This window comes from Notamacropus eugenii, chromosome 4, assembly GCF_028372415.1.
Source record: "Notamacropus eugenii isolate mMacEug1 chromosome 4, mMacEug1.pri_v2, whole genome shotgun sequence".
NCBI lineage: Eukaryota > Metazoa > Chordata > Mammalia > Diprotodontia > Macropodidae > Notamacropus > Notamacropus eugenii.
The window spans coordinates 464,464,695-464,478,902 of record NC_092875.1 but is presented as its reverse complement, the minus strand read 5'-3'; the positions used below and the strand labels follow the sequence as shown (position 1 = coordinate 464,478,902).

Sequence of the window (14,208 nt, the reverse complement as noted above, 5' to 3'; positions counted from 1 at the left end):
GTATTCCAGTGCTCTTTCCACTTTACCACACTGCCTCATGTCCTTAATTGCAAAAATGCCAAATCTGTTTATAGTAAAATTCTGCTTATTCAGAAGCTGAAGGTACCTCAGACTTCTGGTTAACCAAATGTCTTGATTTAATAGAGTTATCATATTCCACAAAAGATACTTGAGACAAAAATTGTAAAAAAAGATAATTTAACCTTTTTTATTGGCCCCTAAAAAAAAGGATCTCTCTGCCTTCCCCAAGTGAGTTTTATAAGCACCAATTGCTGTTAGGTCATGAAAGCAAATCTTATTTAAATTTGGTGATTGCTAGGACATCCTAGCAGGGTGCTTGTGGTACCTTTGAACATCCATCATGTTAAGTTACGGGCAGCTGATTTTCATAAAGTAGATTCACACCCTGTCAGTTCAAATCCTACAAGAGTCAAAATAAACTTCTATAAGGGGATCTTTAAAATGGCAGAGGACACCTGCTCAAAAATGGCTGACTCTTTTCCATGTCAGATACCAGGAATCTGACTTAATTAGAGACTTATTCTGTTTTGTAGGGTGTAGATTCAGGTTAATTTCTTTGTATGTGCTATTTTCACTGACTGATATATCAGGGATTAATGAGGCCACATCTGTCAAATGCTATGAGCTCTCTGGAGAAAGGTGCTACACACATTTGTTATTTCATTAGTAGGTAAATTGGCATTCTCTTAATCAAATGATCTACATGAGAGGGAGAAGGGGCTCCAAGAATTTGGTGCAATGTGCTCAGCAGTAGCTCGTGCGCAACCTGGGCTGATGAACCTAGATTAATTCGGGAGAAAGAGCCTGACCAGAAACAAAGACAAGTTACCCAACGTTGTCCTCAAAGAGTGACTTGGGATACCATTTTATTTTTGTACCTTTAAAGAGCTACCAGGCAGTTTTTAAGAGGAAGCTTAAAGCTGAATCTTGACAACGAGTTCGTTAAGATTTAAGGACGGAAGGACCATATAGTTCTCTACTCCAAACCTCCCATTTTACAGATGAGATAACTGAGGACCAAAGAGATTAAGTGATTTGTTCAAGGTCTCAAAAGCAAATAGTAGGTAGCAGAGCCACTTTCAGTAATTACTAAGAAGAATCACACCCAATCAAACCCTGCTTTTCCTCTGGCCTTGAGCAGGTAGTAGTCCTCAGAAAGTTTAAAAAATGAGAATTACTACTACATAAACTCATTAAAAAATTATTTTTAGGATTTCATCCCTAGTTGCACAAGCCACACAATCATCTTTTCGGTCATTACTGCAAAGCAGTGTTTAATCAAACTTGGGATCATTTATGGAAATCACATTCATTTTTTATTTAAATTTTTTGTAACCATGTTAATTCTAAAATACTTTGTCTCTAGTTCTTGTGGGACTTTGTGGAACTCCTGAGTCATTCTTCCTCACCCCTCATCTCTGAAGCATTTCCGTTTATGAAGATAACTTAAAATGAAATAACTTTGTCCTCAGGCTAGGTCAGAGTAAATAAGAGAGAATCCCCCGAGTATGAATCGCAGGCGATATTCGATTGTTGCCCTGGTAACTCTTTAATTAGTCCTGGTTTCCTATTTATGGCTGGCACCTGGAGGCAACCTCTGGGAAGGCTTTTGTCATTACAAAGGAATCAGGAGGTACAGAGCTAGAGGGACGAGGATCAAGTCTGTCCTCTGTCCTCAGGGATTTATAGATAGACCACAAAAACATCCTGCTCTGTCCCTCTCTGCTTCTCCATCTCCCCCTCTCTGTCTGTCTCTGTCTCACTCCTCTCATACAATATCAAGATTTTTTTTAAAGTTTTATGTATATGTTTCATCTTCCCAACTAAAACTGTAAATCTCCCTGAGGGCAGGGGCCACGTCTATATTTCTTTGTATCCCTCAGCTTGTCTTCACAACAATGTAAAATAAAACAACCCTGAAAAGGCTTCAGATCTCTGAGCAACACGGTGACCAGCTGTGACTTCTTGACACAGGAGTGGGGGGTGGCTTCTGGGAGTAGATATGGGCATTGTCTTGACTTATTTTGCTTAACTGTAAGTAACTGCTATAAAGGAGGGTACTACTGGAGTGGGACTGGGGTCATAGAAAAATGTCATTGATGTTAAAAAAAAAAAATCAATCAATAAAACACTGAAAAAAAAAAAACCTGTTGACTGGATAATGTGTCTGCTGTGTACTTCCATCCTTCTTCATCTTCTTCCATTGACTAAAGATATTTCGGGAGCCCAACCCCCATGATTCTCCAGGAAAACTCCTTAAACAGAGGAGCCAAGTACAGGTATAGACAGGAGTTGGGTTGGAGAATGGAATGTAAGGACAATTTAGGGACTCTTTTTGTTGATTTTTGTAGGAACTCTAAAGGGTAGCTTGAACATCAACCTGACTTCAGACACTTTCTGAGCTCAGGGATGCATCATGATTGCTGAGAAGCTAGCAGAGCTTTGGAATAGATGTGGTGGGGGTTAATGGAAGAACTACAGTCTTCTCTCAGAACGCTACTGAACTCAAACAGGCAATTTCCCCTACCCTCCTAACTGCCTCAATCCATTTGGAGTGGCTCCACAGTGCACTCTAGAAATCCCTTGAGAGCCATTACTATCCCCCGGGTAAACCATTCCTTCTTAATCCTCAAAAGAAGATGAATAGATACTTCTCAGGAGGTTCATTTACTGGTCTGAGCCATCATTCGCTTCCCATGAGCCACAAGGCACGCCTAAAAACCATGGCTCCATGTTGCCACTTTTTTTTTTTTAAACTAACACCACACAAGTTTTAAAAACAAAACCAAACAAAACCAAACCGACTCACTGGGGCACATTAATGTAACATGAGGATGTGGCCACAAAAGACCCAAGAATTTCAAAGTTGGGCCTGGAACTGCAGTTCTATTGAAATCTCCCAAGAATTATGTATTGTATCGAGTACAATACATAACTCCGAGTCTTATCATCAGAAGGATTTAGTCCCTTTCGATGTTTCAAAAGAAAGGGGAGGGGCGGGGGGAAAGGGGCCTGAGATACCCATGGTATAATCCCAACACAGTGGCTGTTCCTATCTGCTAACATTTGAATGGGAAACCATTCACAAGATCTGGATTGGGAAAGCTTTGGGGAGGAAAGGAATGGGAGAATGGCAATAATTTGCATTAAAATAGGGGGTCTGCTCCCTAAATAGGCTGAGTTTGCCTGAATGGATATTAAATGCAGCCCTGGGTACCTCAACAAAAATCAAGGGCTGCCTTTGTCATCTTTCTTAATACCCAGATACCCTGCCCTTTCCCCATCCCCCAAGTCATTGCATGATGAAATAGAAGGCACCCGTGTGTGTGTGTGTGTGTGTGTGTGTGTGTGTGTGTGTGTGTGTGTGTGTGTGTGTGTGTTTTAACATCAAAACACTCGGGAGTACCTTAGGGATAAAGTATCAGCCTCCACTCTGAAGTCCCCGGCGCTTTCAGGGTTAAGTCAGACTCTTTAATGCTACGGGAATGTAGATTTTTGTGCCTTATTATTTAAAGGCTAAGAGCCTGGCTACACAGTCATTATTCTCATCATAGGGAGGGAGACCGATGCATTCTAGTCACATACAATTAAGCTATAATTCTACAGCATGACAGACTAAAAGTGCATGTCTAGACAGAGAAAGAAGATGCTTTCAAATATAACCTTAGACATTTTCCAAGAGGATTTTATCTTGCTATGGAAAAATATTAGGCACAAAATCTAGCCTCATTAATGTCTATGGACATGAAGGATCTGCATGACTTAATTTCAAAAGGCTTGATTTCCATTCATTATCAAAAAAACTAGAGGCTAGAGATAAGAAATTTCAGGAGAAATCTCACTTAACTGAGCTTTTCTTCTAAGACAAAAGATTGGGCTTTTAAAGCAAAATTAACAAATTGAAAAATTCATCATATCAGAGATTGTGTTAATGTGGTCAGCAAAGTTGTTCAAACCAGTGGCAAAATATTTAAATACAAGTTTTTTGATTTATTTCATGGCAAAAAAGAAATCTCAGTTTCAAAGTCCCTAGTTATTTGTTTATCGAGGCAGGTAGGGGACTGTTGAAACTGTTTGAAGAAAAAGTTAAAGAATCACCTTGTGTGGAGCTATCGCTGCATTTGAAGTCCTGTGCCAGCAATCAACTGCACTAATGAGCTGTGATCTGCTTCCCAGAATCTGCTGTGTCAATAAAATAAACTCTTTCCTGACCTTTCCTATCCCACTTCAGTCCAGTCATATTAATGCTAACGTGACTTAGTGCTCTACAATTCCCAGGGTCCTCTAAAACCATTGGCAGTCTTTGGTCATATAAAACACAAACATTCCTCTAAAAATAGTCTTCAGTGTGATTTTTAAAAATAAAGCTTATATTAAAGTTACAAACACCCAAGGTTAGCATTTTTGGTAGTCGAAGTTAATCATCAAACCTGTCAAGTCCCATCTATTCTCACTGAGTAAAACAAAGAAACAATGGTTTCCATATTTGGTTGTACCACAAATCACTGTCACATAGCTTTAAAAGGAGAGGCAGGAGAAAAGAATTAGAGGGACATAGAACTGGAGGGTAATTTTAAATCCTTTTCACTTCTTTAGGACAATAATATTTGGAGTACTTTCCCTCAGTTTTGTGTTCATTACGTGTGTCCCTTGGACCAAATTCCCATTGTAATTCGTATACTCTGAAATGTTTCCTCTTGTTGTCCTTGGATGTGATTAGCTCCACAGCTCAGCAGAGGAAGGAGTTAAAGTGAGTTGGGGGAAAGAAAGCAATTTAACTAAAAAAAAAAAAAATATGGCAGTCTGTAACTTCTGTGTAGATATTAATACAATGAATCAAAGTTGGTTACCCACAATAAAAGTTGGAAGGGACCTTGGAGTTCATCTCCAACATCTTCTTTTTACAGATGTGGGAACAGAAACAGGGGTGGGAGGAGGGGTCAGAAGAGACTTGTCCAAGGTAGTAAATGCTACCGGTATTAAACGACAGAGCTAGAATTTGAACTCAGGTTGTCTGACTCCAAAGCTAACTGAGTGCCCTTTCCACAGCACTGCATTGTTTTCACATACAAATAGATATTTTATTATATAATTGTATAAATCTAAGGAAAATTCAGGCTATCACTCCATTATTAAAACCTTCAATTCCTGGACCTTATTTTTGGCCTGAGTGAATGATATGAAGCATGAGTATGTATCCAAATGTTCACATCCTGGTAACTGGCCTGGACTAAGGCCAGGCTAAGAGTAACCATGGGATTACCAACTGGTCTCCTATCTGATGACATCTTTGTCGTGAATTAATAGGTAGGTTCAAGGTCTACTAAACAGGTGCTTAGGAAATGAATGGTAATCTTAGAAAAGCCATGAGGCCAATAAGTTCCAAAGACAAAACTGCTCTAATTATTCAGTTTAGGGCTGAAACATTTAAAGAATGGACAACATGTCTTTGTGGTTTAGGCTGTCTCCATCTTGTGCAGAGGATTTTCACATTCAGCATGATCACTCTAAAACCATGACTTCATGGTGATAACAAAATTCTATAAACCAATCTTAAATAGGAATTACAAAACAAGGACAAGTCAAGTAGGAAAAAAAGATAATCTTCTCCCTGGCTGGCTTGAAATCATGACACAGACAAGGTATTTCTTTATTTTGAAGCTTCTGTACAGGAATGATTTGGAATTAGCCATCTGGGTAATCTTATTCAATGATAACTTCAAGGCTACTGCCGAGGAGTTCATAAGAACAAAGATATTAGGAAAGGCAGTAGCTATTGGCATGGGCGTATGATGGCATACTGTCAACCATTATTCCTCCCTTGAATAATCATGGGGACAAAATCTGGGTGGGTGAGGGATTATGAGCTGTGAGGAAAAAAGTGAGAAAGAATTCAACATGAGAGGCTTTGAGAGAATTAGACAGATGGAATAAGAAGGTTAGAAAAAAAGGAACGTAAGTGATAGATGACTAGAGAGTTGAGGAAGAGATAAGATTGGGGGAATTGGAAAGGATTAGATTGGTGCTGCCCACTCATCTTTTCAAGATGGCTTCTGTGTGTTAGGGATCCATTCTAGGGTCTGCTATGTTTACGTGCCCCTGTGGATGAACTCTAGTGTCTGCCTTAAGTTTTGCAGAATCATGGTGAGTGGAGAGTCACTGAATGGGTAAGGAATATGTTAAAGATCAAGAAAGAACTACATTTCTCCCAAAAATTCTTCCTAGTGAGAGCAGAAAAATAGTTAATGCCTTCCTTCTATTGAGTCTGGTATTGAGACTCTACCAAAAATGGTGTGTGATCCAGTAGAAAGGTCAGCTGGATTTGAAGCCAGAATCTCTGGGTTTGAATTCCAGTTCTGTCATTTACTACTTGTGTAACCCTGAGCAAGAAATTTTAACTTCTCTGGGCTTCAGTTTCCTCATCTGTAAAATGGGGAGACTGGACTAAATGCCCTCTAGGTGACAGAGTGAATAGCATTCTGAAGTAGGAATCAGGAAGACCTGAGTTCAACTCTTACCTCAGACACTTAGCTGTGTGACCCTAGGCAAGTCACTTAACCTGTTTTAGCCTGTTTATTCATCTGCAAAATGGGGATAATAATAGTGTTTCTCATAGGTAATTATGAGGATCCAATGAGATGATAGATAAATATCTACATATATAAATATATATACATACACATATACATATAAAATAAATTCAATTTGACTTGATTCAATTCAGCTGATTTGTAAACTTCATAGTATTATATAAATGCTATATATTATTAGTTAATCATAATATGAGAAAAAGTCCTACAAGTTCTATGTCTAAGCTACCATGACTGCCTTGGCGACAAGTTCTTTTTCATGACATATAATCAGGTGACAAGGAAGAACAGAGCCTTCCCAGGCCAGAATAATGAACCACCTTTAAAACTAGTTTTCCTCCAAAAATCAATTCTGCTACATGCCCAAAAGAAGTCTTGGGATCATTCATTTACAATAACAAGGGTTTTCCTCAAAATCATGTGCAAGGCATTGTTGTACTTAAATGAAGCAGAATGTAGACCTCAATGACCATTCTGGGAATCCCATGTTTGTTTTAACAAGTAAAAGAAAAAAAATCTAAAAAACTGCCTTTTAAGGAATTTTGAACAATAACTTCTAAAAAATGAAATTAGACAAGCATTTGTCCTCTTACCAGAATTTTCCTAAAAAGAGGTATCTTGCCAGAAAAAGACTACTTTCTTTTATATTCACAATGTGATAAAAGGAAGCCAAGATTTCAGTGTCCTAAAAGGATTACCTTTAGTAACTTTTAGTAAATTACCTGCTACGGTATGACATCATGAGCTCATAAAAATTTTCCTATTCCGATTTCTAGTAAAATCCAATAGATCCCCACACAGAGAGCACTACATAGCTTCATAGCAACTTTCACTGGTCAAGTTCAGACTGAATTTGACAGTAGAGTTTAGCATTTTTCACTCACTTCCAGCAACTATCCATCGGGATAACTGAAAGCTACACAGCCCTTATTCTGCCATCATCCTAGGGCATTCGATTCAAACCGACAGCCACAGAGAGCCTGCTAGCAGAACCACTAATGAATGAGTCATGAATATACTGACTGGGTTAGATTCTCAGTCTGTGGGATGCTGTGGGATGTCTCCCAGAGTGATATACAAGACAAGAATTTGATCTCAGTTAAAGAAATACTGAGCCCAGCTTCTCCTTGATACAATGCTAAGAGACTAGCAGAAAGATTACGAATGCACATAAGAAAAAGAAATTATGAATTGTATATTACCCAACATTCAAGTAACAGCCAAAGAACAACATGGAATGTCATTGTCTTATGGCTAGTTAACTCAACAGCATTAGGCTATTGCCCTCCCACCTTCCCACCACCTCCCTGCACCTCCCCAGGATGGATCTCCCCATAGGGATGCTTCATTCATTAGACTGTACCCCGGTTGTATAGAAAATTGCCATCCCCAGGAGAATAGGGGGAAAAAGGTATAGCCACATTCACACAAATCACTCTACTCCTTGAATAGCCATTCAGATTATATGCCTACTGAGAAGAGGTCTTTAGCACTATCTACAACAAGTTTCCATATTTTTTACGATCAATCTTTTGCAAGATTTGTTGTAATCTCATGAAAGTTCTTATGTTAGCAGGATAGACTTGCCAGCTCTCTATTACCCCTGATCATTTGTATTTGGTTTGGAATGCCGAAGTGATCTTAGTTTCTGTCCCTAATGGTATCTGGCTAAGATGAACAGTAAGATTATTTGCTTTTCCTGAGCATGTGCCAACTAGTTACAAGGACAGAAGGTTCAGGACTGCATTGTGGGGCAGACAGAAATAAGTCTAGGATTAAAAAATTTCCTCCTAGGAAGCCACACTTCTTAGGATAACCCATATATAGATAACTGAGAGTTGATTACACTTTTAAATACAGCTAATGTCTAAATATATTTGCATATCAATATACAGAAACCTTTCCAAATAAATGAAGTGCTTAAGAGACCCTCAAGTAATGGTTCCCTTCATCCAACAAATTTATGTTTTCATTTTAAACTCTATAACTGAATAATACTGAAAGGAAAATCACCTCGAACATCAGGAGAAAATCGTGCAGAATGTCGAGATACAAAAAGTTTCAGTTCTTGATCTAAGTTGCATTCAATCAGGTTTGTGTCCCATGATCGGATTCCTGAAGAGAAAGAAGAGAAAGAGAGAAGCCATATATCCAGTTAGTCATCCAAATGTGGTTTGGAAAATATCAAATGAACATTTTCGGAATTTTAAGGAAGGATGTGGAAACTCCCTCCTTAGAGAGCTTTATGAAGAACGGTGGGTACCACGGAATTAAATACCCTTCTCTTAGAAAACTAAACAAACTTTAGGGAAGGAGAGGGAAGGACAAGAATAGGATGAACTCTTGACTCCTCGTAAAATTTAAATACTGCTTTTTTGGACAAGTGAAAGAAAATACTCATTAGGGAAATAATAGGTTCCACTACAGGATGGCAACAGGAAGAAAAATGAGAGAAACCCCAAGAGGTAGAGTTTGGGTTAGAAGGTCATTGGAATGCTCCTTTGCTGTCCAAATGGGCTACTCATGGTTTGGGTGTGGCCTAGCCAAAGGAAAGGATATGGTGGAGGGGGTGAGAACAGGGGCTCATTTTCAGGGCTTCAGTTATTCTGTTTTCACTGTGGCTGTGTCCTCTACTCTTCAAAAGCCCTATTCAGAAAGCCACAGTTTCCGAACCTTGACAATAATTCAGGTCTTGGGCAAAGTCCCACACATGAAAATGAAATTTCTCCATTTCTTCAGTGCCAAGTCAAGAAGGTTTTACATAATCCTGAACAAAAGCCAGTCTCTCTTAGTATTCAGGACATGGAATTGGACTAACTATTCTTTTCTAGACACATTACCTGTGCAAGTTGACAGACAGTCCTTTATTCATTGTCATTTTTATTAAGTTTTCATATCCTGGGGTAAAAAGGAAAGTAATATTAAAAAAAACATAAAACCTTTCTAAAATTGGAATTGATGGCTTATCTACTTTGGGAAAAAAATTGTGTAAGCTTCCTTTGTATAGAGAGGAAGCTGCGGTCAGCTGAGAGGTGAGGGTGGGAAGCAGGATGAAAGTCAATTTCCTGCACTGACAACCTTGGTGATCCCATCCTTCTTCCTTCCTCCTTCCTTTGCCTGTTCTGCCATCCTGAGGGGAGGGGTACTAGCCTCTGTATGTATCTATAGGAATGAGGGAATACAAGAAGATTGGGAAACCACAGACTCCTGTATAGTCGACTTTTTACATTTCCGAGATATAGCACTGGGCAAAGCAGGGAGCACTGTCTGACATCATGTGGCTTTTGCGAAGGCCTCTCAATACTAACACAGGCCTGGAAAGAACCCCTCAAAGGTCCACAGATTATCAGAGCTGGAAGGAAAGGGAAGGAGGTTAGACATCATTTATTCCAAGGATTCTTACCCTAAGTTTGTGAACTTACTTTTTAAAAAAAAGACAACTTTTTCCCAATAACTGTATTTCAATATTCAATTTCCTTTGTAATCTTTTATATTTTATTTTATGCACTTGAGTGCATTATTCGGAGAAGCAGTCTACAAGTTTCACCAGACTGCTTCACACACACAAAAAGGTAATCCCTGGTCTAATTCAATCCCTTCATTTACAGTGAGACGATGAGGAAAAGTGAAATGATGTAACCCGGGTCCCACAGCTCGTTAGTAGCAATTGTGACTGGACCCTAGGTCTTTCGCTTACTAGTCCAGTTATCACTCTCCAACCCAGTACAGTTAGCAGGCATTTTGTTTACAAAGCACTCTCCTGGTAACCATCGGACTATTAAACACACCTAACAATGAATAGATTGATTTAAAAGAAAAAACAATTTGGTTGGGTTCATATCTCCTATCTGTTACTGCATAACTTGAGGGCATGTTGCTCACCCTCTCAGAGATTCAGGTTCCTCATCTATAAAATCAGGCTAATAATACCCACCATGTCTACCTGACAAGGTTGTTGTGCAGATCAAACAAGATAATGTATGCCAAGCACTTAAGCTCCCTATAAACATGACCTGTCAATTACTATAATATGCAACCTGGTGAGTTCATGCTTTTATTAGTCATTAGTGGCACAAAGGTAAGAGATTTAGAGCATAAATGCCACTATATAATTTTAATCATGTCTCTAAATCATTAGTTTCATTGCTGTCCTGAGCAGTCTCAGTATCTTTCAAAGCAACAAAGTTACTATTTCTATATTACAAATGTATGTTGCAAGACAAACTCTCCGCTGGTCTCGGAATTTTTTAAACAAAGAAATATTCTAATCGAAAGCCTATTTTAACTTAACATTTTCAGATAGGTGCATAATTGCTTTAAAAAAAAAAAAAGGCTTGCCTAAATCCAGAGAGCCTCTAAAGAGCGATATAATTCCCCTTGTGATAGATGTGGAAAATTCAGGTATGAAAGAGTTAAGTCTATTAAAGAGCACCTAAATTATTACATATGATTTTATTAGTCTCCTTAGAAACATTAATAACCTCAGTTTGCATTTGTGCTAATGGACTACTTAAATTTTAACGTGAAATGCATGTTGAGATTTGGTGATCTTTTTAGTGCAGAATTGATAAATGAGTTCTTTTCCACTCACAGGAGTGCTTGACAGGTTGAGAGGTCTGAATTCATTAGAATATTTTATTTCAATGTATACATTATATACTTGTCTAGTCTGAAGGATTATTGAATTCCTTCCTGAGGCACCTAATTGCTATTGTCTACTAAAATTCTTGACAACTCAGACCTGCGCTTCCACTTTGTCTTTAGGCTTGTCAGCATAGGTCAATAAGCTAATCACGAAACATAACAAGGATTTAATTATAATATGTGTGAATATTTTGCTATTCATTCTAAATAATGCTCAGATTTCTATGTTCTTTGGAATTCTCTTGGAAGATGTATGTTCTGGGCAGTGACTGTCAGATAGTATTCAAAAAGCCAGTTTCCAAACCTTGACAATAATTCGGGTCTTGGGCTAAGTCCCACACATGAAGCTAAACACAGAAAGACATTTATGATGATTTATTTCTCAGTGAAAATACTACAGGCTTATGGAAAAAAGAAGCCCTCAAAGTGAATTAGCTAAGGGTAGGCACACAGTGGAGGCCTTAAGTTCTCAGGATGACTCTAGTTTTGATATAAGCCATGGCAGTTATAGAGATAAAGCCAGATAAGTTTAGAAAGGTTGCTATTTTTGACTATATGTATATAAAGGGATATAATAAATCATCAGAATTGAATGTTTTTCAGAAATCTCAATTCAGTTGCTTAGCTTAATTCTTGAGCCACTACCACCCTCTCCACCCCACCCTTTTTGTCTCAAGTACTATCATTTGATTATCTCAAAGATTCAAAAGAAAAGAATGACATTAGGAAATTAAGGTGAGATCACTTAAATTTAAATCTAAAAGCCCAGGCTAAGTGACTAATTATGTATAGAAGCGAGTAAATTTATTGTACTGTCATAATTTTTAAAAGTAATCTATTCTAAAACCAGTCTCAAGATCCTTGAGAGACTGGTGGCTCCCCAACATTTGCTAATGGAAAGCTATTTGCCATCAACTCTAGTTTGCTTCATCAAACTACCCCAATTATCCTTTATTGTGCAGTTTGGATCATTTAAAGAACTATAATGTAATTATAATCAGAGGCTACAATTAAAATATTTTTTCTTATTGTGTTAGAATCCTCTGCACAAGGTATTAAATCCTATGAATTCATTCTACAGTTATTAAATCAAATAACTGAGGAGTCTGTTTTAAATGAAACTGGCTACCGGGTCTATGTTTTGGGCTCAATAAATCTCTCAAGAACAGCCTAGTTAGCTCTGAGGAGGGACTAGTTGGGCATCGTCATGTGCTTAAGCGAAGTCCTTTGAAAAATCATCCGTTCAAACATGGAAGGAGATAGTCACAAAGGCCATACAGCACTTCTTAACAGCATTTCAGAAGGCTCAGTGATAACCTTTCTCTTGTGAGTTTCAAGAAACATCTGCTAAGCATCCATCTCAGGATATCTAGAGCCTAGACTTACTTCATCATCAAAAGCACCATCATTGGAAGTAGGGTAATACAGGAGAATGAGCTCGGGATTTAGAGTCAGAAGACCTGGGTTTGAATACCAGCTCTGACATTACAGCAAGTCACTTAACATCTCTGGGCCTCAGTTTTCTCATCTGTAATATGAGTGGATTGGCTTAAATGACCTCTAAGATCCCTTCTGGTTCTAAATCTATGATTGTTCTATTTATTCCTGGTATACTGAAGTTGATTCTCCAGTCCTCAAAGAGAACACCACAAATAACCAAGTTATAAGGAGCTCCAAACCAAATCTATAGAATCTCTGTAAAAAATGGTTGAGCAAGATTGTAAAACATTTTCCAAGGGAAACACACACACACACACACACACACACACACACACACACACACCATGGCACAAAAACCACATGAATGCTTGCCAGCTGACCCATCCACAGCTCTGAAACACCATATAATCAACAACCTCCAGAGAGGAGCAATACAGTGACATTCAGTATTGAGAAACCCTCTAATACAAAATTAAGGGTAGGTAGGTGAGTTTTTCTTGCCAAGTCATCTAAAATGTTTTCGAAACTGCCATGAACAGTATCTGGCAGAAAGGAGGTCTGTTTGGCAAAGATGGAAGATTTGAGGACCAAAGAGACACATCTGCAGATGAAGGGTGGCATCTGTTAGCTGGAGAATGGGGAGGAGACTCTGCTTGATCATTTGATTGATTGTTTCTGGGATCAATACTGCAGTCAGATAATTTTGGGGCTCTATAAAAGCTAGAGTCAGGAGTGTAAATAAGAAAGGCAAAGGCAGAACTGAAGCTTTTATGCCAAAGTTTAAAAAAAAGAAAAACAAAAAAAGAAGCAGGAAGCACTTTGGGGTGTTGCTTCTGTCTGACTTGGCTAGTCTTCTACCAGAAGAGGTATAAATAAGTTTACTAACACCATGCCAAAAGAAATTATCAGCCAAGTAACAATGGGGGAAAAAAGTCTATTAAGGTCCAGAGCTGATTGCTGAACCACACCTACAAGACAAAATTGCCCAGAGGCTATGAATGAGGAAAGGCAGGCTCTGAAAGTAACTGCATTTCATTTCTGTCATTTCAATCTCTAGTACATTCTATTTCTTAAATCACCAATTCGGCCAGGAGATCTAAGGGATATACCAGAATTGACAGAATGTAATAGTGCTATAAGAATTATTATTATCTACTTTAAGCAACGAAAAGGCAGCATGGTGTAGTGGAAATCACATTAGGTTATGAGTCAAGATATGCGTTCTAGTCCTGGCTCTCCTATTGAGTATGACCTTGGCAAGTGGCAACCTTTCCGAACCTTAGTGGCTCATGCAAAAAGAACATAAAAACACCTTCCCTGTCTACCACACCGGCTCATTATATGGATCAGATAAAATAATGCCGGTAGGGATGGCTCATTATTTTAGGTTCTGGTGCTGAAAAATAAGGATTTTGTCTTTTTTTTTCCCCAAACTCCGCAGTGTGATAATGAAATGGATCATTACATGATTTCTTTGGATATTATTTTTTTGAAGGTCATATTTTAAAATCAC

The 14,208-nt window shown here is 38.4% G+C and overlaps 1 protein-coding gene across 1 annotated transcript in view; it reads right to left on the bottom strand.

Annotated features, from left to right (window-relative positions):
* MAP1B (microtubule associated protein 1B) overlaps positions 1-14,208 on the bottom strand; it is a 112,832-nt gene that overhangs the window by 96,260 nt on the left and 2,364 nt on the right. The window contains exon 2 of the mRNA XM_072606304.1: positions 8,625-8,726. Coding sequence (XP_072462405.1) covers positions 8,625-8,726 — 102 coding nt within the window. The remainder of the gene's footprint in view (positions 1-8,624; positions 8,727-14,208) is intronic.